Source organism: Chelonus insularis, unplaced genomic scaffold, assembly GCF_013357705.1.
Source record: "Chelonus insularis isolate UGA/USDA-ARS -01 unplaced genomic scaffold, ASM1335770v1 contig_73_pilon, whole genome shotgun sequence".
NCBI classification, from domain to species: domain Eukaryota; kingdom Metazoa; phylum Arthropoda; class Insecta; order Hymenoptera; family Braconidae; genus Chelonus; species Chelonus insularis.
The window spans coordinates 179,443-200,840 of NW_023276730.1; the positions used below are offsets into that span (position 1 = coordinate 179,443).

At 33.6% G+C, this 21,398-nt stretch overlaps 1 protein-coding gene and 1 pseudogene across 1 annotated transcript; both read left to right on the forward strand.

The window, feature by feature from the left end:
• Positions 1-457: 457 nt before the first annotated feature.
• LOC118071102 (uncharacterized) lies at positions 458-1,565 on the forward strand. Its single transcript, XM_035090058.1, has 3 exons — positions 458-576; positions 1,160-1,363; positions 1,450-1,565. The coding sequence occupies exons 1-3, from the start codon at positions 503-505 to the stop codon at positions 1,475-1,477; spliced, it is 306 nt and encodes a 101-aa protein (XP_034945949.1). The 5' UTR covers positions 458-502; the 3' UTR covers positions 1,478-1,565.
• Positions 1,566-4,586: 3,021 nt separating this feature from the next.
• Positions 4,587-6,326, forward strand: LOC118071106 (uncharacterized; annotated as a pseudogene).
• The last annotated feature ends 15,072 nt before the right edge of the window (positions 6,327-21,398 follow it).

Genomic DNA, 21,398 nt, shown 5'->3' on the forward strand with positions numbered 1-21,398 from the left:
TATTTTATTCTAATTATTATAAAGATAAAGATAATACTTACTTCTCTATTATAACAGGTATAGAAAAGTATTACACAATTTAATAAGATATATGTTAGAACCAAAACCAGATTTACGACCTGATGTTTTTGAAGTATCAACAATTGCATTCCAATTATATGGACAAGAATGTCCAGTTCATCATTTAAATGTAAGTTTTACACACATTTAACACCACATTCAATTTTTAATCTGAAAATTTTTTCATAAAATGATAGAAATAAAATTTGAACTTGATAAAATTATAGTAAAAATTATTTTTCATTTTGTTTTCATTTTAAAATTGAAATGATAAATTCAATTTTATACCACCAGATGTTACGACACGTAATGTCCTACTAACCAATCGAAACAACTCTACAATCACGTGGAATGCTTGAACGTTGGCCGGCAGTGTTAGTTGTTGTTTACTTCTCGTTCGAGGTGGATTATATTAAATATTTTATTTATAAAAATTTTGAAAATGCCCAACAAACTGGAAAATAAAGTTTACGATAGACATTCCTATATATTCTGCAAGGAAACCGAACACTTTATGTAAGTATTATAAATAATTTACAATATTATTATAATTATAAAACTCTGGTTATTGTTCGTTGAATTTCGTTGATATATTTATTATTATAATACTTTTTCTTCTAAAATGACTTATCAAGTCGTGAATAATTATGAAACTCAATATCATTTGTTCTTTTGTTTTATTAATTTAATAATAGTCAAAAATACTTTCATACAAATGTGAATAAATGATTTTATCAGGAAAAAATTATTTTAAAAACAAAAAATTCTGATACGCAATTGCAGTAAATTTTTATACACCATATCATCATTTCATTATTTTATATAAAAAATAATAAGATTCATTTACTTTGACATTACTTTTTTTCGATAAATATCTTTAGAAATATAGGGATGATTTTTAGATGTTTTGACTTCATTTTTCATAATCAATTTTTTCGTTTAATTCAAATTTCAACGTGTTTTAAAACACAAGTTCTAAGAATTAAAGTGCCGTCAAATGAAGATTAAAATAGAAAATTGATATTAAAGATAACGAAAAGTCATATATAGATCAATTCATTTTAGTTTTTTTGAATTTTTCTTTTTTGTTTTCATACAGAAAAGTGAGGTGTAAATATTATCAAACGCATTCATGCGAAGGTGCAGGCATAATTGAAAACAACATATTCACCCTTACTGCAAATCACAATCACAGTGCAGAATCTACTCTAGCTAAAGAAAATGATCTTAAAAACAAACTGAAAGAGGCTTATCGTAACCAATTACGTTCGACATATGAAATTTATGACAATATTATAACAACGTATGTTTTTCTTTTGTTTTAAAGTATTATAAATTTATTATAAATATCACAGCTTACTATAATTTAAATAACTCTTCCATTTATAGACAAGAAGATAAATTTTCAGTCCCATGAAGTTCACAAGAAGCCAACATGTATAAATGGCATCTCGACATGAATTTACCTATTGTATCATCAATCAACCAATTTTCAACTGTCCTTCATGATCCAAAATATGCTGAATTAACTCATTATCAATTTGGAGAGTTAAAACATTCAATGTTCATTAAATTTTCAAGCGGTTTATCTTCATGACCAATTTTTATTCGATAAATTGTTAGAAAATAAACATAATGGTGTTTTATATTTTCGATCAACACAAGAAATAATTCCTCCTGGTATGAATATAAATCAGTGTTTGACATGTGTCATCCCGAAACATAAACACGTAAATATATATATATATATATATATATATATATATATATATATATATATGCCCAAATATCTTTGTCGCCTCCGTACGTAATCCACGCGTCCAAGCCTCTACTCAAATAAATGAATGTTTCAGTGTATAAACAGCATCATAATAGTGTTTAATATATTCTAAACAAAATTATTTAGAGAGGGGTAATTAATTCTTCATTCTGACTTATACAAAAAAATGCTATAATCGAGGTAACTACTTGACTCCACACAGTAAGAAGACTGTCTAGATTCCCATGTATTTCAATGGAACTATTGTACATACGCTCGCGCATCCAGCGGAGTTGCCACAGCTCCTAACATTCAAAACCCAAAGAAATCATACCACCTTTTGGGGAAAAATGAGTTTTGCGGATTTCATTGAGTTTTTTGATTGATAAACAATAGGTAAAAAATCACAATGAATGTTTACTAAAAATATTATAAATAAAAAATATTATTTTCTTTAAACTGGATTGTCAAAAAACGTAATTGAGTAAAATTCATTATTAAATAATTTTTATGGGATCATTAGTATGAAAATAAGAAGAATGAAATTAAGCAACAATTGAAAATTTTGTAAAACAATGAAGGTTCATCAGCTCAACATGAAATTAGTTATTTGTAAAATTAATGTGATACAAATTTCTCAGAGTTTGGAAACAACAAGTTGCAATTATTATCAGTCATAATTTTTGAAATTTTTTTCATCGTTTTACTATTTCATTTCGAAACCTATTATATGAAAGAATCTGTACGTTTCAAAACCGACACGTTCATCAATTTGAAAAACTTTCATATGTTCAATTGATTGGTTGATTCCATTTTCATAATTTATTTGTTTATGTAAATACGTTAATTTTTTGAACAAAAAAATTTAATTTGCATTATTAGCTAATTATTTCGTGTAAAATTTAATTCGTTAAAAAAAACAAAGGAACAATTGCAAAACATGTACATGACTTATATGCATGCGCTTTTTACCGCTGCCGTGTAAATCTAGGAGAAGTGGTAAAGAGCAGGCAGAAACATAATAGGTTGTATTTGTGATTGTACTAAATGCAGTGAAAAAAATATTGAAGTATGTAATTTTTAGTATTACTATCACTGTGAATAATTCGTAATCGATAGCAATTTCTCTTTCTAAGGATGAAAATTCTCCACTTCTAACAGTACATCATGCATGTTCTTGATTATTACTTGATTATTTTCAAAATAGTCAAACATAGTTTTAAATGTTTTAAAAAAAGTTTTTTTTTAAACATTTTTAAAAAGTAGTTTTAAAAAAACATTCACGTTTTATTATTTCTATCTAATTTTATGTTAGTATAATGCCAAGATCGCGTTATTTATTAAAATGTAAAAACTATAGATGAAAATAGAGAATAAATGATTTTTAAACAATTTTTTTATACTATAAATTTATTATCGATCTATTTATTAATTTTCAAGTTGAAAATGTCATTATGATTTTCGAAATTTATCAATTTATTTCAAAAATAAGCTCCCAGATGTGAAGAACAAGTAAACGATTAAATGGAGCGACTTCATCAAGAAGAGACCGATCTTATAGTTCATCTAGTGGTTGTTCTTCATCATCAAGTATTTATTCTCAATTTGACAATCCTATTAATGACCCGTCATATGAAGTTTCGGATTCACATATAAGTGACGTAAGATACTATACATAAATTTTAGTAATCATCTTATCTTGAAAATCAATAAATTATTCAATATAATTTTTAGAATAAAAATATTATCGATGAATTAAACACACAAATAGTGCATTTTTCAATTTTTTGTAATAAAATAACGCTTTTATTTTTCGTTTATAGTTGTAATGTGGACATTATAAAATTTCTTTGGTCAAACAATTGGTTTATTTTTTTAATATGTGGTTGTGTGCGTATCAAATTTTTTTTTTTTTTAGGATGATGAGAGTTCAAGAGACTCATGCAGTGACTTATGTAGTGGTTCTGATAAATCTTACTCTGTAAAGCAGAGTTTACTTCCTGAAAATGCTATGGTATCCAACGAGGAACGCCATGATAACATACAAAAGATTATTTAAGACCAGTTCTATAAACACGGAGAATCGAAAATTCAAAATATTGACGGACATTCAGACGCTAAAAATCAGATTTCAAAGGATCCAATATTGGATTTTGAAAAACCTCAAGAAGTTCAAAAGGCAAAAAAGGTAACAGTTGATTTATCTAAGGCGTTATTACAATTTAGGACTTTAATCAAATTTGATTGTTCAAAAAACTTTAAATTCTGTTACGATTAACAATAAAAATTATAATTGAAGCACTTATAATAGCCTCTTAAAGAAACAGTTTTTTTTCTAAATTATAGTTTCAGCTGACGAGGTATATAGAAGAGAAACGTTTCAAAAGAAAATGAACATTTCGCAAGTTTTGTGAGTCCAATGTGACAAACTTTGAGCGGCATCTTCAACGAAATCATAGTGATAGCAAAGAAATAAAAGATATGTTGAAATATTCAAAAAAAAGTAACGAGAGAAAAAAGATTATTCAGCTAATTAGGAATAAAGGCAATTTTCATAAATATTTAAGAGGAAATGTAAAACCTGTCTCTCTGCTTCGCAAAAACTAATAGCTTCTGCACTTGACTCCATTATGTAATTGACAAATTACGTGGCAAAAATGAAGTATTTGGAATCATGAGAGCGGACCAAATCTCTATAGTTGCCAAAACGGACACTTTAATATATTTGTATGCTGAAAGATACTTAAAAAAACATAAGAGAAAGCGAATGGCTGTAGTTTGCTTAAATATAATGCGAGAACTGGCTCGTCTACTCATTGAAATCAGAAACATTGAGAATGATCCTAATTTTCAACTGATAAATGCTATACAACCAGACATGTTTGAAAAGGTGTTGGAATGTGTAAAGAAACTTGGTGGATATGACATTGAAACCAATTCATATAAAAAATCAGCGAGTTTGGCAGCCCACTATGGCACCACTTTAAAGGAGTTTGCGATGTAATTACATATATAATTTCTACTAAAAAGCATTCTTCAATTTTATGATCAGAGGAGAAATCTAATGCAGTGATACGATTTAAAGAATTGATATCATTTCAGTAGACAACCGAAATCAGCAGCCTCGCGTTCAAAGATCTTAATGAAAAAAAATGGAGTAAACCGGTCATGTTACCACTAACAAAAGAAATAAATTAATTCAAAGATTATGTCACTAAAGTTGCTAATAAAGCTACTGCTATTTTAAAAGAAGATCCTAATAATGTTACACAATTCAAAAACCTTGTCAACGCAACTCTCACTTTAACTGTATTGTACAATAGAAGACGCATAGGAGATGTGCAATACACCAAACTACTAACATATCTTAGCAATTCTTCATTTACGAATCAAGAAGAGTTTTTAAACTCATTGACCGAATCAGAGAAAATGTTAACTAAGCATTACAAAAGAGTAGTGACTGGAGGAAAAGGCAGTCGACCTATTGTAAATTTATTTCCTCAAAATTTGCAAGATTTTATGAATGTCATGTTAGAAATCCGCACTTCAACTCGACTGGTTCCTGATTCTAACGAGTACCTATTTGCTCACCCCAAAAGTGATCGTTGGGTAAGAGCCGATACAACTATCAATCGATTTGCACAAAAATGTGGACTGGACCATCCTGAGCATATAACATCTAATAAGCTCCGAAAACAAATAGCCACGGTAGTCCAAATTTTATATTTAAATCAAGACGAAGTTGATAACTTCGCCCAATTTTTGGGCCATACTACTAAAACGCATGAAGAGTTCTACAAGTAAGTAAATCCTGTATGTCAGATGTTATACAATTTTTTCTAGTACTTGAACTTTAATAGTTGGTTTCTGGTTACTAACACATTTAAGGATCACATTTTTTTTGTTAGACCTCAAAAAGAAATTGTTTAAATATTTAAGTAAGTTTAAAACATTAATGATTTTAATCACAATTATTTCTTTCAGATTATCCGAAGATGTCTACCAAACTGCAAAAGTATCAAAACTGTTGATATTGATGGACAAGGGTATAGGGCACCAATATAGAGGCAAATCACTTAATGAAATTGATATTAATCTTGAAGTAGATGTAGCTGAATCAGAAGATAAAGATGAAGAACCATCACAATCTTTTACAGGAATATCAGTGAGTAATATTATGCCTTTGTCACCACAACCATCTTCGTCAAGTAACAAAAAATGTACGTAATTTCGATCTTTATTTTGTTATTGCGTAATCAATTAATTATTAGATTACTATCAAAATTCTGTTTTATTAAATCTAGCTTCTAAGCAAAGTGGGAGGACTCGATGGAATTCAGAACCAAGAACAGGTCGTGACAAGATACTTTAACTATCACATAAAAGAGCATAAGGCTCCTAACAAAGAAGAATGCGAGCGATTAATTGACCAGCATCCCAATTATTTCATAATGAAGATTGGGTGCGCATCAAGACTTATATTTACAATACTTACAGGGAAAAATAAGACGCTTTTTTACAACGACAAGAAAAGTTTCAAATTCACTCAATCTCAATTTTCTGCCAAAAATTACTTTCCAGTACAAAGTTATGTAACGCGCACCATTTTGCACTTTAATTACAATTATATTTTCTTGAAAAATGTAATTATTTACTCATTTGAAACAGACAACAATCATTTTTACATGTCTTACATCAAGAATAGAAAAATATATGAGAATAATGAGCTTTCGTATAAAAAAATTTTTAAAAGTGCACAAAATAATGAAAAAAATTCGTCAAGTTATTTTTATCTCCAGATACAATATGTTTTATGTCGTATGTCAATTTATTTATGTACTAACGTTCATAAAATATTTATAAGGTCACGAAATACTACAGAAGAACTTGACTCTACAACCTATTAAAATAAGTTCGATAGAATCAATGAAAAATGTTTTTTTTAGTAAACAGTTATGTAACATTTTTTGCTTTAATGCATTTTTTATTCGTAATTAAAATGTAAAATGGTGTACTGTACTCAGCATTTTCCTTTAACTAAGTGTAATATTTTCTGAACTTTACTATTACTACGCTGTAACGTAATATTTATTATGCTAGCCTGCGGCCGCATCGTTTAAGAAAAAAAAATCACCCTGCAAATACAGTGTACCAAGTTTCCAAAATTTGGTTAGGTGAGGTTAAACATGGAAAAACCTATTTTTCTACCCCCATAAAAGGGTATACTCTATAACGCACCTTCCTTCAGGTGGGAATCCTGAGTAGAACCATCCCTGGGAGACTAATACTTCTTTACCTAGGGTGCCAAGTTATTTTTATTCACCAGAACAACTAAACTGGTATAATTAACAACTATTCATACTTAATCTAAACTCAATATCTGAACTTACTAACTAACTCAAAATCCACACAATATTTCAAAAATCTCAATACTTAAAACTATATCTCAAACTTATATCTAACTTAACTAAGATGGTCTACAAAAATCAGGATCCTCCTGAACAGGGCATGTCCTGGCCTTCAGTTGTGTAGGTTGTGGAGAGGGGTCGTGTCCGGCCAACACAATACAATTAAACAAAAGAAATACTCGAAAAAAAAGACCAAATAATCTAAACTAACTAACGGACTAGGTTGAAGGTTCCTAAACTACCAGAAATAAACTAACAAGTTTAACATAGTCTTTAACTCTCAACTTATTATAATAATTTTACTCAATTAGGTTTTCTTAACAATTACTAGAGCTCAAAACATCATCACAAATTTCTATATCAAATAATCAGTTACGCTATTACAATCTTCAAAATGAATCAACTAAAACTCTGACTTGTTACAATTCTGGAGCTCAAATAAACGTTACTTACTAACTAAAGAATATTTCTCAACAAAATGTTTCTCAATAAATCGCAACTTGAAATTCTTAACTCACAAGCCATATTTTACTTTCCACAAGAAATTAATCTTTAAATCAAATCACACCTAAACTAAATCATATCTCCTTTATCAAAATCTGCCATTGAGCTTAAATTAACGAGTACGAAAGCAAACCAAGCCTCACGGATTTTCCTTTATTCAACAAAAATAATCTCAACTAACTACAAATAGCCTCGTGACTACAACCCTTAGGGCTAGGACGTCTCCCAGCATAGGAAAACTGCAGGGTGACACGCTGCTTTTCGTTCTCTGCTCCACTACAGCCTCCCAACTCTCCTCCCAACAGTCCATGTGATCGACAGATTTACTTGTTTACCTCAACTCTGCTTTACTTGGGTTATTGACGCTTTATCCACTAAATTTAATTACTAAATGAATCCCTTAGCCTTGGTTTACATTACTCATAATTAATATATTAATAAATCAACACATATCAATAAGAACTTAGAAATAACTATCCTACGCCACAAAATACGAATAAAGATTATAATTTTGCCTAAAATACGCAGAAATAAATTTACATAATTATAATGACTCATGACTTTAAATAAAATTCATAAAACATGAATTAATTGAATACTTTGGCGTAGGGAAAAATATTATGATTAAATACAACACCTGAAAATATGCATAATTGGACTATAAAAGTCAAGGTAATTGCTCGAATGAGCACGAGATAAATAGTTTTACTTTTTAAATCATTACTGAAACACTCTAACTTGGCTATTATCAGCCTTAAATATTTAATAAAACAATTCTAGAGCTGAGAATGGAACGTTATTGAAAAATAACGTCACAATATATATATTTTTATATTATTGCAGATATCCTTCCTCTCGACTACCCTGTCTCCTTTTCATAGTATATATATTTAAAAATTTCCCTCTTTCTTTACCTTAATTTCTACGTTACTAATTTATTGTTTTACTGTCCCCCTAAAAATGTGTCTTCCATAATAGTCTTATGTCTTTCCTTTCTCTCAGATCATTGATTTATTCTTCATCATCTTCATACAAATATTTCATGAATAAATAAATCTCCTGACGTGGACAATGAGCAATCATCCCTCTTACATTCTCTATTTTTCGTAACGTCGACAAGCTAATTCTGCTAGCTTCTTTCTGATTTCAAGTGTCTTCTATCGGAGATATAACTGATCAAACCTTGGACATTTTAAATTTAAGTTAAAATGATTTTCATTCCCAATCTTTCCATCCAATCTCTTCCATGAGTGCCTCCTTTGTATCCTATGCGCCTACCTTCAGCTGTTTGCTTCAGGTGCTAACTCTTTCAATTTTTTACTTATATTCTCTGGCGGTTTATCTCCTGGTTGGTCCTTAAACTTCATCCCATGAATTCGTTTTCTTAGATATCTTGCTGTCCTTTCATCTGCATAACTTAGCCGTTTATATCCTTCTACTGATAATAAGAATGTCCAACTTCTCTACTTGACACATTTATCAAGCTGAACTCCTTGCATAAAAACCTTTTGTTAACCATGAATCCATCCATGTCGATTATATAGATTATCAATGACATGATGTTCTGGATTATACAAAAGTTAATGTGGTATTACAGACTGATTGTTGTCCCTTTTTTAGTCTAGCAAAGACTACGTCATCACCCTTCATTGTATACACTATCTCTTTTACTCCTCCATTCTCTCCAGCTACTAATTGAGCATTTCCCCTATACAATACATCGTATCGCTCGGTGTTGCATCGATCTTCAGGTAAAAAATTCCAATAGGTATTTCTTCCCTCTGAGTCTACGCACGAACCTTCGGTGAAAACACAGGTAGTACCTGATCGTTATTTTACTTTATTATTATCCGAGTTGACCTCAGCGTAATAATCATATATGTGTACTTCTAAAGATCCTTTAACTATCACTTCTTCCCAATTTCCATATGGATCATTGTAATGTGATCCTTCACAGTTTCCATTTGTTGATAATTTGCCTGCAGATGTCATATCAAGATTCGTTGTGTCATTCGCTTGTATTCCTACGCTACGTAAAAGTACAAAGGCAAAAAATGAAGTCGATTGTGGAGTGTTTGCTATTGCATTCGCAACTTTAATCGTTTTCGATAAGAAACCTGAAAAATTAATTTATGATGTTTCTCAGATGCGAATACGTTTCTTCTAGCGGTAATCGTAAATGAAATGTAGTTCCTTTCAATTTTTGTACTTTCATACGATTTGGGTTAATTTTTCTAAGAAACTGTATTCATCTTTTAACGACTTGGAATGCTTTGGCTCTTCGTATGGGTAATTTTCACAATTAGTTGGAGAAGAAATTTCTCTAGGAACATCTCTAGCCAAGAAATTAGGATTTTTTGCGATGAATTTTTTGAGTTCTCTGAATAAAAACGTATTTATCTAATGGTTTTCTAAGATTTTCAATCATGCATCCATCCCGCATAGGGCAGAGTTTTTGACAACACAATATAAGCATTTACAGGGAGTATCTATGGATCGCTTTGTTAAGGCAATAAACGCTCTTTTGTAATCTTCACGAATTCTGTCTTCATCCAAGCATATATAACTGTCGTTATAATTGTAAACGCTTCCTCGTTCAATCATATCTACATAAATTCTATGAAGATCTTCGTAATGGCTTTTTTCCAATTTTGAATCTAATTTGCTTATTTATCATACAAAAATTTTCTTCTATAAACTACAGCTTTAATATGCCGTACTGGAGGAAAATGAGGTAATAGTATTCCAACGTTAATAGATAATAAATCACAAGGTAAATCTAGCTGATAGCAACTGAAAGGATGCCCCATCTTATATTTATCTGTTCGTTGCTGTAAGTAAGATTCCTAGGAGTAGTATGTTCATTGAATTCATTATTTATAAATTCAGAAAGATTTTTAAACGCTAATGATTTAAACATTCAAGAAATAGTGATATTTTAATAGAACTTCGCAGAGAATTTCTACATTACTATTGAAAAATAAATTGCAATTATTATCACATTAATCATTGTATTTTAGATATAGATGTTTGCTCTTAAGTGGCGAAATATTTACTGCCTTACCTTGATGATTTATTATCATAGGAGTATTTTTGAAAGTGATTTGTTTTTTAGATGTCCAAATAAATATGTTGATTCAGAAAAATAAGATTCTGTTGATTTTGCGTGAAGAGACCCGACCGCAGAGATTATATAATTTTTTATTTAGATTGCGGGACATTTTATATTTCCAAATAAAGTAGTCTGTGTAGTTTTCATTCCTAATAAGGCTAAGGAAAGCTGAGAGATGTAAATATCTCTTTGAGTAATGCACCACTTTATTATTTTTTCTGACAATAATCGACTTTCTGTATTATTTATGTCAGTTCGAGATTCGATTACTTTTCGTAATTTTTCTATATAAACCTCACTTGTTACTTTTTTTGTCCTTTTTTATCTATAATACCAAAATCAACTTCATCATCTAGTATATCACTTTCATTGTCAATAGAACATTCTGTAATTGTTTTGAACAATTTTTCATTTCTTCTCTAATTGAATCAGGTTTTTGAAATATTTTCTCATAAATATTAATGGCACTTTCTTTATGTATGATTTAACAGAAGAGTGGAACTTACTAGATGTTAAAATGGGTTCTGATGTGTTTGTATTAATGTTCTTAGACTTGTTACTTATACTTTACAATAAAGTGATTTTTCTTGTTTACTTTATTCTACAGGAATGGAATTGGATTTTGTGATCCAATTGGAGATTCAGTAGAAATAATTGATGTATGTTTTTTATTTATCACTGCATCATGAACCTTATTATAATATTTTCACTTTCATACATAGCTGAATATTTTGATTTTTGCATTCTTTCGAGTGGTAAAATATTTAAATTATTACTATTTTTCATTATAGCTGGGAAGTGAATGATGTTCCCTTGCTTAAACATTTCTACTGAATGTATTCGCATCTGAGAATCATCATAAATTAATTGCTCAGGTTTCTTATCGAAAACGATTAAAGTTTGCGAATGCAATAGCAAACACTCCACAATCGACTTCATTTTTTTGCCTTTGTACTTTTATAAAATACACCTTTTTACCATTTTCGAAGTAAAAAAGATATAAGTGTTCTAAGTAAACTTTAACGGTTCGTTCAATTCCAGCTTATTAAAGGAATCATACACATATACTACCTTTGCATTATATAAGTACATATCCAATGATCAGCAGACTCACTATGTAAAATCTGTATATGTCTCTCCCAAGGGTGAACAGGTTCTAGTCTTTCAGGTCGTTGGACATATAAAGTATCCCTATGATTATAATTAGTGTATTTTTCCATGAGCATTTCATAGTGAAGCATATGCAAATCATTAAGTTTTCCATTATCTTCAATTATATTTTTTTGCATACTAGATGAAGCAGGAATATCAAACGATCTTTTTCTTTTCTTTGGTAAAGTTGCTTCACAACATCATGTCTCGTTTGCTGTTCATTTCTTGATTCGTTTATAGCTTTCATTTTCTCTTTTTTAACAGGAGGCACTAAACGAAACATTACTTTTTGGGATAAAGAAAGAGTTTGAGATCTGAAAATTTCTATTAAATGATTTCTCATTACATCAGTGTCTATTGCACACTTGGTGGCTGTTACGTCCTGACGAACTTCACTTAGATTTTAGGGTACAGAAAATAAATTACCACTACATTTATAACGTTAAGCAGACAGTTTTACAATCACCACCAAGTCCAACGCACATGTACATGCAGCGGGCGAAAGCCAATGCGCACGCGCTTGGACTTCGTGTCTAGCAATTTATTCGTATAATTCTAGGTCATAACCAAATTGATTCTCTGATAACCCAGGGATCTTTTAATAAAAATTAATCATGCCATTAAGGTTAATTTATTGTTACCATAAAACTTTTTACACAATTGTAGTTTTCAAATAAATAGGATTAAGGTTGCCAAGCGGCAAGGTCACCCGTCACCGCTAGCGCGGTGGAATGGACGGGGGCCTTGAGGCCGGCAGAGTGGGCCCACGGCTAACAATACCTTCTCGCGTTTATGCTCTCCTACTACTTCACGAAGAGGAGAGCGACTTTAATTATTAAACAAATCCATAAATATTAAATATTTACCTGCCGATTTTTAGCAGGTATGTTCCTCATAAGCGTCCCTATCACATAGGACCCCAAAAATCCCCCTAAATTTTACATTTTTTTATTTTTGCATAGGAATACGTAAAGGAAGCATGTGTATGTCACCACACCACACGTCCACTAGCTGATGCGCGTTCCCACGCAGCGTCAGGCAAAAATTTAAACAAAGTGAGATGTGGATTTGTTAACCGGACGTTCCCAAGACTATATTCTAAGTAATTAGTGATAGTAGTATTAATGTAACAAAATAATATTTTGTTACAAATAATTAAAAACGCGAAGAACCGCGTTATTTTTGGCGTTAAAAATGCCTACAGTTAAGGAAACTCATAAAATAAGTCAGGTAGCCGCGGCGGCACACCTGTATCCGCACCACAGCTCCTGAAAATTCATGAAAACCTGAAAACTAATGTATCATAATGAAAACAATTTGATCTTCAAGAAAACTATCAATGTACGAGAAGAAAGCCGACGTCAGCGATAAGGCCCAGAAGGCTCGACGTTGTCAAATCTGCCCGAAAAGTCCTGACGTTTGCACCTGTATCACCATGGATCCAGCAACGTCGAGCACGGAGCTCCCGAGCCGCCGTCGTCGCTGACGTGATCTTTCTTCTCAGTGATCCGCAAATCTCAAAGAGTGAACTTGTTACTCCTTGTGAAGTATATAAATTCATTGTCAATAATAAAACCCCTCAAAAATATCCGTCAATAGTTTTCTTTTCTACTACTATATCCTACCTCCTCTACACTTATATGACCGAGGCGCAGTTAATAAACGCGTGCAGTCATTCCTACCTTTCTACACGCTACGTTTCTGAGTTTGTTTTTTTAAGGCGCAGTTTGCTAACGCGTGCAAACATCTTTCCAAAGTGGAAACGTTCCTTTTCCCCATTTTCCTAGACTCTATTGCCTGAATTTATTTATTTCACAAGTGCGCGAATTTTTACATTTCGACGTTTCTCTAGAGAGTAGTTCGAGTGAACCGTATCGGTAACTGGATTACAGTGTACCCTCAGTTTCGCTATTTTTGGATTATTGTGCACAAATTTAAGTTTTAATGAACTGTGAGAACAATGTGTTGCCCTCATGCCTAAATCCAAGAGGCGAGACATCAGAGCAGGCTAGAGGGTGCAGATGAGGAGGATCATAAAGGATCACCCATAGGGGACGCGCCCAGCTATCTGCTATCTTCCAGGAGGAGCCACCGAAGCCCCACTTTCCCCATCGGAAAAGGAATCGCCATTTTGAGTGACGAGGTGTTGCTAGACTTCAAGGTGATTTTGGTGATCCCCAAAAACGTGCAATAGTTACCCAGCCATCTATCCCCCAGTGACATTTTGTGGGGGTGGGACTGTTTAATTTTGTAAACCTCTCCTTTAGAGTTTTTTTTTGTTTGTGTTGTTTTCTTAATCATGAGAAACCCAGCGGCTCCAACGGTGAGTATTTAAATTCTTTTTCTTTTTTTTTCCCTGCGTTTTTCTATTCATATGATATTCCACATGTCAGGTAAATCTTTCGGAGTTCCCCTATTTAAATTTTCTCGCGGTCTCAACGCGTTAAAGTAAGAGCGCTGTGTATTATCGGCAGCTTCACAACCGTTAGCGTGTTTACACGGTAGTTATTGATAAACTGACTCCCTGTTTACCTATTGTTTTGTAAAAGCTCCCTAAACTTGAAATTTCGTTAATTCCAGGATAATTAGTCAGGACGTAACAGTGGCCATTCTCCGAAAGCTAATGATATTGCACATGCTATGGCAAAAACACCACACTCATACCATTATATTGATGTTGAACAGTTGAAACTATGATAGAATTTTCAGTTTTAAAGTAATCGGGATAAAGGCATTCTGATATCTCTGAAATTTAGCATCAACAATTTTATTATTCGCCGGATCAAAAATATAAATTTTTTTATCATCATAATAACTACACACCAATGACCTTCAGACCCAGATATGCATTATCATTATCAAATCCTAATCAATTTTATTATGCATTTGGATATAATTTTCATTTTCAGTTTATCGGTTGAATCATTTCAGGTGTTTGTACAACCAACTTTCACGATATTCATAGTTTAAATTTATCATGAAGTAGAACAGCATTTATCCATATACGCATCTTCTAACAATTCATTATTATTAATAATATCCAGTTATCTTTTATTTAATGTTGACATCATTTTGACTTAATTTCAAACAATAATCATAATAAAATATCAAATAATATGTAAACATAGTAAAACTGGTAAATGATAGGTAATTCTGATGACAAAAAAAGTCGTGATAAGCAGACTAAAAAATAGCATATATATTAACAAAAGTTGTCGACAAAAATAAGTTATTGTCAAAAACAGCAACAACAACACAGTATTCATGACAAAATACTATTAACGTCAGTATGATTTATTTATAATCAAGTCTTCAAATAAAATATATATAAATGTAGTAATGTAAGATGTAGGGAATTTTGAAAATTGAAAAAAATTTTAGAGGATTGTTTTGGTGAAGCTCAATTTTCTAGAGCTTGTTTAAGTCGTTTTCAGGCTAGAAAACAGTCTGAAAATGAAAATTTAACAGACTTTTCAAATGATTTGGATAGGCTTGTCAAATTTGCGTATACGTCTTCTTTTGAAAAGAGAGATAGAATTGCTGATTTGCCAATTATTTATGGGTTAAAAAATTAAAGTCACAATTTCCCTTTCGTTCGAGAGAATTGAGTCTCAGAGGATTCGGTGTCGAGTACTCGTTGAGTCAAGACGTGTTTACCTCAGCTCCGGAAATTTTTCACTACCTATAATACATACAAACTAGTGTAAAGTGCCAGGCCGTTTAGGCCCTAACATGTGCCCAGTACGCGTGTTGAAAATGTCTTCTATGGAGAGAAATAATCAGGTGTCAAGTAAATCCTAATCCTACTGCATACGAAAATCAAGTGCCTAAAGATAAAAACAGTACCAAGCAATCCTACAGGTCCAGAAAAGTTTACAGCTGCGACGTACAGTGCTGTGACAAAAATAACAAGTCCCAGCAGCTCTCATGCAGTGCCACGTCCAGACAATTTTCCTGAAAGAAATCAAGGACTTATTCTTGACTGTGCAGATGGACTTTCGTTATCAGAGTACAGCTGTGCGGTAGGAGATATTGTCCTCCCGAAAAATGTACTCTACGCATCCAGAATCTCGAACAACCGCGTGTGTCTGTTTCTAACGAGTAAGACATTAGTTGATGAAATTACAAACAAATATAAAAGCTTGAAAATAGGGCAACATCATGTCATCATACGTCCACTAGAAGCAAAGCTGCACAGAATCACACTCTCTAATGCCTGCCCAACCATCCCGCACGCAGTTATAGAAGATACAATTGACAATCTTGGCATTAGGCGTGGCTCTCCAGTTACCTTTCTTAGAGCGGGAATCACGGCTAATGGATACAACCACGTCATCAGCTTCCGCAGATAAGTATTTATTAAGCCAGAGGATTGCAGTAAACTGCTTGAAATCTTAAAAATCAATTTCGACGATTTCTATTACTTTATTTATCCCAGTTCCGACTCTATGGAATGTTTTGTCTGTAAGCAAACAGGACACATCGCTAAGCAGTGCCCTAGCAACGGCGTAGAAGGCAACTCAAGCTCATACCGGTAATAACAGCTCCCAAAATCAACAGACAAACGAAAACAAAAGCATTCCAAAACACCAAACAGACACTAGAGCTCTTGATAGAATACACCTCAAAAGGGTGGGAGGACCAAAAAAAGAAAAATCCAGTAATTGCAGATATTAGTATGAAATTAGCTCAACCAAAGAAGTGTTTTATAGAAAATATAGGAAAGTTTCCCAACACATTTGAACGCACCTGCCAACTTATATTGGAGACACACGGACAACAGAAGGTCGCTGATATTGTCGCGAGACACTCAGCAGACACAGCAGCTATAATAAACATGTTCGAAGAAATTCTACTAGACACAGTGACAAATTCATTCAGAATAAGATTAGAGCTTAGAGTAGTTATAAATGACTTTGATATTTTTGTATGTGTAGAATCTTGGATGAATCCTGACGATTATTTTTGTGTACCGGGTTTTCTGCCGTTTTGCCTGGATCGAACTCACTCGAGAGGTGAGGGAATTTTTCTTCTGATAAGAGAAAGTTTGAAATTTAAAGAAATGGATGACCTGATAAGTCCAGACCAAACGGTAGAACATCTGCGGAATTAAATTAACGAATACAAATCCTTCGATAAATATTATAGTTCTGTATTGAGCCCCAGGTTCGTCGCTGGCTCAAGATCAATGGAATGAGATCACTCGAAATGTTGATGTTTTCAATAACTGCATTCTCCTCGGCGATTTTAACGCTCTCAACACGGTATGGAACTGTCAATTAACTGACAACAACGGAGAGCGACTTAAAAACAGTATTGAGGATTGCAACTTGTTCCTTCATAACAACAATACGGTCTCACATGTAAATATTCGAAACAACAATAAATCCAACATTAACTTAATCATGTCTACAATGGATCTCGCGGATAAAATTTATCTTGCAGCTGGCGACGAAACGTGGGGCTCGGACCATTATCCTTTTTTCATAAGAGTTGATCTGCAAAAAAATTATTACCAAAAAAAGACATTTAAACTAAACATCATTAACACTAATTGGAGAAAGTTAAATCTACTATTAAAAAAGCCTACTTCTCGTTTCATTCTGTTGAGTAAAAATATGAGATTTTTATGGAAAAAATCAGTGACGCTGTCGCCACAGTTACACACGTGTGGAAAAAAACGCGTTATTAATAAACAATTAAATCGTAATAAAAATACCTTGTCAAATAAAAAATTGAATAACCCTGTCTCGTGGTGGGACGAGGAGTGTCAAAAGATGAAAAGATTAAGGCGCGCGGCCTTCCGTAAATGGGAGCACACGAAGAACTCCGAAGACGCGATAGATTACAAGAGAGCGTGCGCGAAAGCTGTTCAGACTTTTAACAGGAAGAAGAGAGAAATTGCTAACAGTATAGACTTCAGAACAAGTGCAAAATATGTTTGGAATAAGTGCCTCATTTTTAAAAATAAGTGGGTAAAGGTCAACCCGGTCCATGTCAGGGGAAATAATGAAAAAAAAGAAAAAATTTTTGCAGCCTTAGAGAAACTTAGTCCTGACTGGGTCTGCTCCGATCCATCCTGGCTACCTGTTAGTGGTAAAAATCCATTTTTTGACATCGCGTTTGACTTTGCTGAGTTCAATATAGCGCTCGACAGTAAAAAAGATAAGTCATCTCCTGGCCCGGACGGTGTTGATTTTCGTATCCTCAAAATCTACCTATTAAGATTAAGCTTATTCTACTTGATATATTTAATGAAATGTTTGAAACTAGGGAATACCACACTGCCTGGAAGCATTCGTTTGTACATTTTATAGATAAAGCAGATGGCAAATCTGTCCGACCAATCACTTTAATGTCTTGCACTTGCAAGCTCTTCGAAACATTAGTTAAAAACAGATTGCAGTGGTGGGTGGAACAAAAGAATTTATTGCCTAATGACCAAGCAGGCTTCACGAAGGGTCGTTCTTGTTTAGATAATATTACGAATCTAATGCTACACATTGATGAAGCCCATATAGAGCACAAAGATGTGCTAGCAGCTTTTCTCGACGTGAGCAGTGCTTTCGATAATGTTGACTGCACGATATTATTAAATAGACTCGCGGACTGCAATATCTAAAAAAACGATCAAGTTTGTCAGATTCTTAACACATGAAAGGTTCATACATACGGAAATCTCTGACAATAGCTCTCGAGTGGTGGGCAAAGGGGTGCCGGAAGGTGGTGTGTTAAGCCCAATACTGTACATCTTGTACGTCGCGGACATAACTAACAATTTACCTGCCAGTATAGTAGTATGGCAATTTTCCGACGATATCGCAATTTATTCGAGGACAACCAACATAAATATTTGCAGGAAAAGGATAGAGAGGGCGATTTTAAGTATTAATCATAATTTACGAGACATTGGCCTCGATCTTGCTCCACACAAAACGATACTTGTCGATTTTAATAAACGCAAAAGAGCTCCTGGACAGGTTGAAATCAATATAGAAAATACAATCATAAAATCCAGTGATACAGTCCGTTTTCTTGGAGTCAATTTTGATCACAACATGTCTTTCAAGACTCAGACGAACAAAGTATTAAATGAATGTTCCAGATCACTCAACATTCTGAGATTTTTCTGTGGCACATGGTGGGGAGCTTACCCCGAAACTCTTCGCAAATATCCTTCTGGCAGACTCTAAATTAATGTCGTTTCAAAGTAGAGCCAAGCTCCTAGGTTTCTTCTTTGTAAACAAACTTCGTGTATCAATGGTCAGCTACAAAAAAAAATAAATGAGTACAGCAAGAAATGTGCCAAAAACAGATTGAAAAAAAGATAATCCTGCGCCAAGTCATCGAGAAAGCTCCAAAACTGATAACAAACCTATACAAAACTCCTCTTTACCCTATTTATGTCCACGACTACTCCACGATCATAACTTCTGTTCCCGTAGATACAGAGTTTGGAAAAAAAATGAAGAAAAAAGCCTTTCCTGACGAACCCATAAACACTTTACTACAAGAAAAAAATGTCGTCGCGATATTCACAGATGATAGTAAAGTCCAGGGCAACCAGTCCACGGGCTCTGCCTACGTCTGCCCCGCGCTCAGCTGCCAGTCCTCAAAGTCCATACCCTTACACGCCTCAGTTTACACGGCTAAGTGCATAGCTCTTCAAGATACCATGAATCTAGCAACAAAACTCCGAGATCTTAACCTTATTATTTTCTCCGATTCCCTCAGCGCTCTGTAGAGTCTGTCAAAATCCCAGGCCACAGTTAAAATAAACCCTTTTATCCTTGAGGTCAAAAAAATGTTCATGCAAGACCTTGTAACGAATGGCAATAGGAAAATAAAGTTCTATTGAATACCCTCGCACAGACAAATCTCAGGTAACGACAAGGCCGATCTTCTGGCCAAAGAAGCTACCACCCACCCCGGCTCCCTGTTTCCTGCCCCCTACACAGACTATTCAGAGTATTTTAAAAAATCTATCATCTCTCACAACAACAAAATGCTGATAAATACTGGTAAAAAAAAGGTCGTTTATATTTTGAACATTATTTCAGAGAGTATCTAAAACCCTGGTTCACCTCCCTAGGACTAGCACGCCGTCCAACAGTCATAGTTAATCGCTGTAGGGCAAACCATTATAGCCTGGCAGAGTCTCTGGCCAGAAAAGGGATAATAAACAACCCTAGATATAAATGTTACCAGGGCGACGAAAGCATTGGTCACGTCGTACGGCAGTGCTCGCTGTACAACGCTCAGAGGGCCGGTCTCATGAAAAAATTAAGTCGATTAGGTCACTGTCTGTCGCTAAGCATGGGGGTTCTGTTAGCTGCACCCACCACTGCCATCGGCTCGATAATCACTTGACGAATGCAAATTAAATGTCTAGTAATAAGATAATATTAAGATAAACCTCATATGTTTTCTTCTTCTATATTTCTATTTGTGTAATTTTCTCTGTCTGTAAGCTGAAATAAGTTCTGTAAAGATCTTCACAAGCATGATAGAAGAAAAAAAAAGAATTGAGTCTCGTCAATAAACAACTCAAAGAGCTTTAGAACTTGAGTCGATTAAGGATTGGACGTTTGAGGGTCAGAATAAAAATAATTTTAATAACAAGAATAGTGTTCTGACTTGGAGGGCCCCAAGTCAGCAAGTCTCAGAATATTTGAAAATAGTTAATGCCGGACTTGTCCACCGGCGCGTCAGTCAACTCACTGGACCAATCATCGGGAAGTATTTCCCTCATGGCCCAGAAGGCAACTCTACGGCCCTAGTGACGCCAACAAGCACGCGGTCGAGCACTTGTGGCGTCAGTTAGCTCCAGGCAAATCACGCGGTCATCTCTGTATAACTTTTCGCAGTCGAATCGCAGATTTTTTCAGTCAGCTCACCTTTTGTAGTTACAAGTACGGTCAAATAGACTCAGGCAACTCTCACGAAGATACGTGAATCATCAAATTACTCTCATCAGTGCCAGTGGTCCAGTACATTCAGTTGTAGTGTCTTTGGGCGCGAAGCTGAACTGGCGTCGACGCCATAGTGCCTCACGGACATTCACCTATACATCGCTCCCCCGAACAACTCTGGTGTATACTGTGAATGTTGCTATTCACTGTTTTTTGAGACTATGTTATTTGGTGACAAAATAACCATTGGACAACTCATAAGTGTACAAACAATTATGGTACAGTCAACTCAACTATATGTAGTGATTATAAAGTTCTATTGAGTATGTTAAGTGTTATTGTTGAATAAAAACTATAAAACCCAAGCAATTCAGTGTTAATAAACTATTTTTTGGAACCTTCTAGCATCCAACCTTTTGTTCTTATTCTGCTCTTAAATCTTACAGTCCACTAGTTTTCAGTTTGCTCGTCCGGCCGACTCGAAGTCAGAA

Coding starts and splice junctions, on each gene's coding strand:
- LOC118071102 (XM_035090058.1), top strand. CDS start 503: ATGCCCAACAAACTGGAAAATAAAGTTTACGATAGACATTCCTATATA. Junction 577..1,159: donor AAGGAAACCGAACACTTTAT/GTAAGTATTATA, acceptor GTTTTCATACAG/AAAAGTGAGGTGTAAATATT. Junction 1,364..1,449: donor TATGACAATATTATAACAAC/GTATGTTTTTCT, acceptor TTCCATTTATAG/ACAAGAAGATAAATTTTCAG.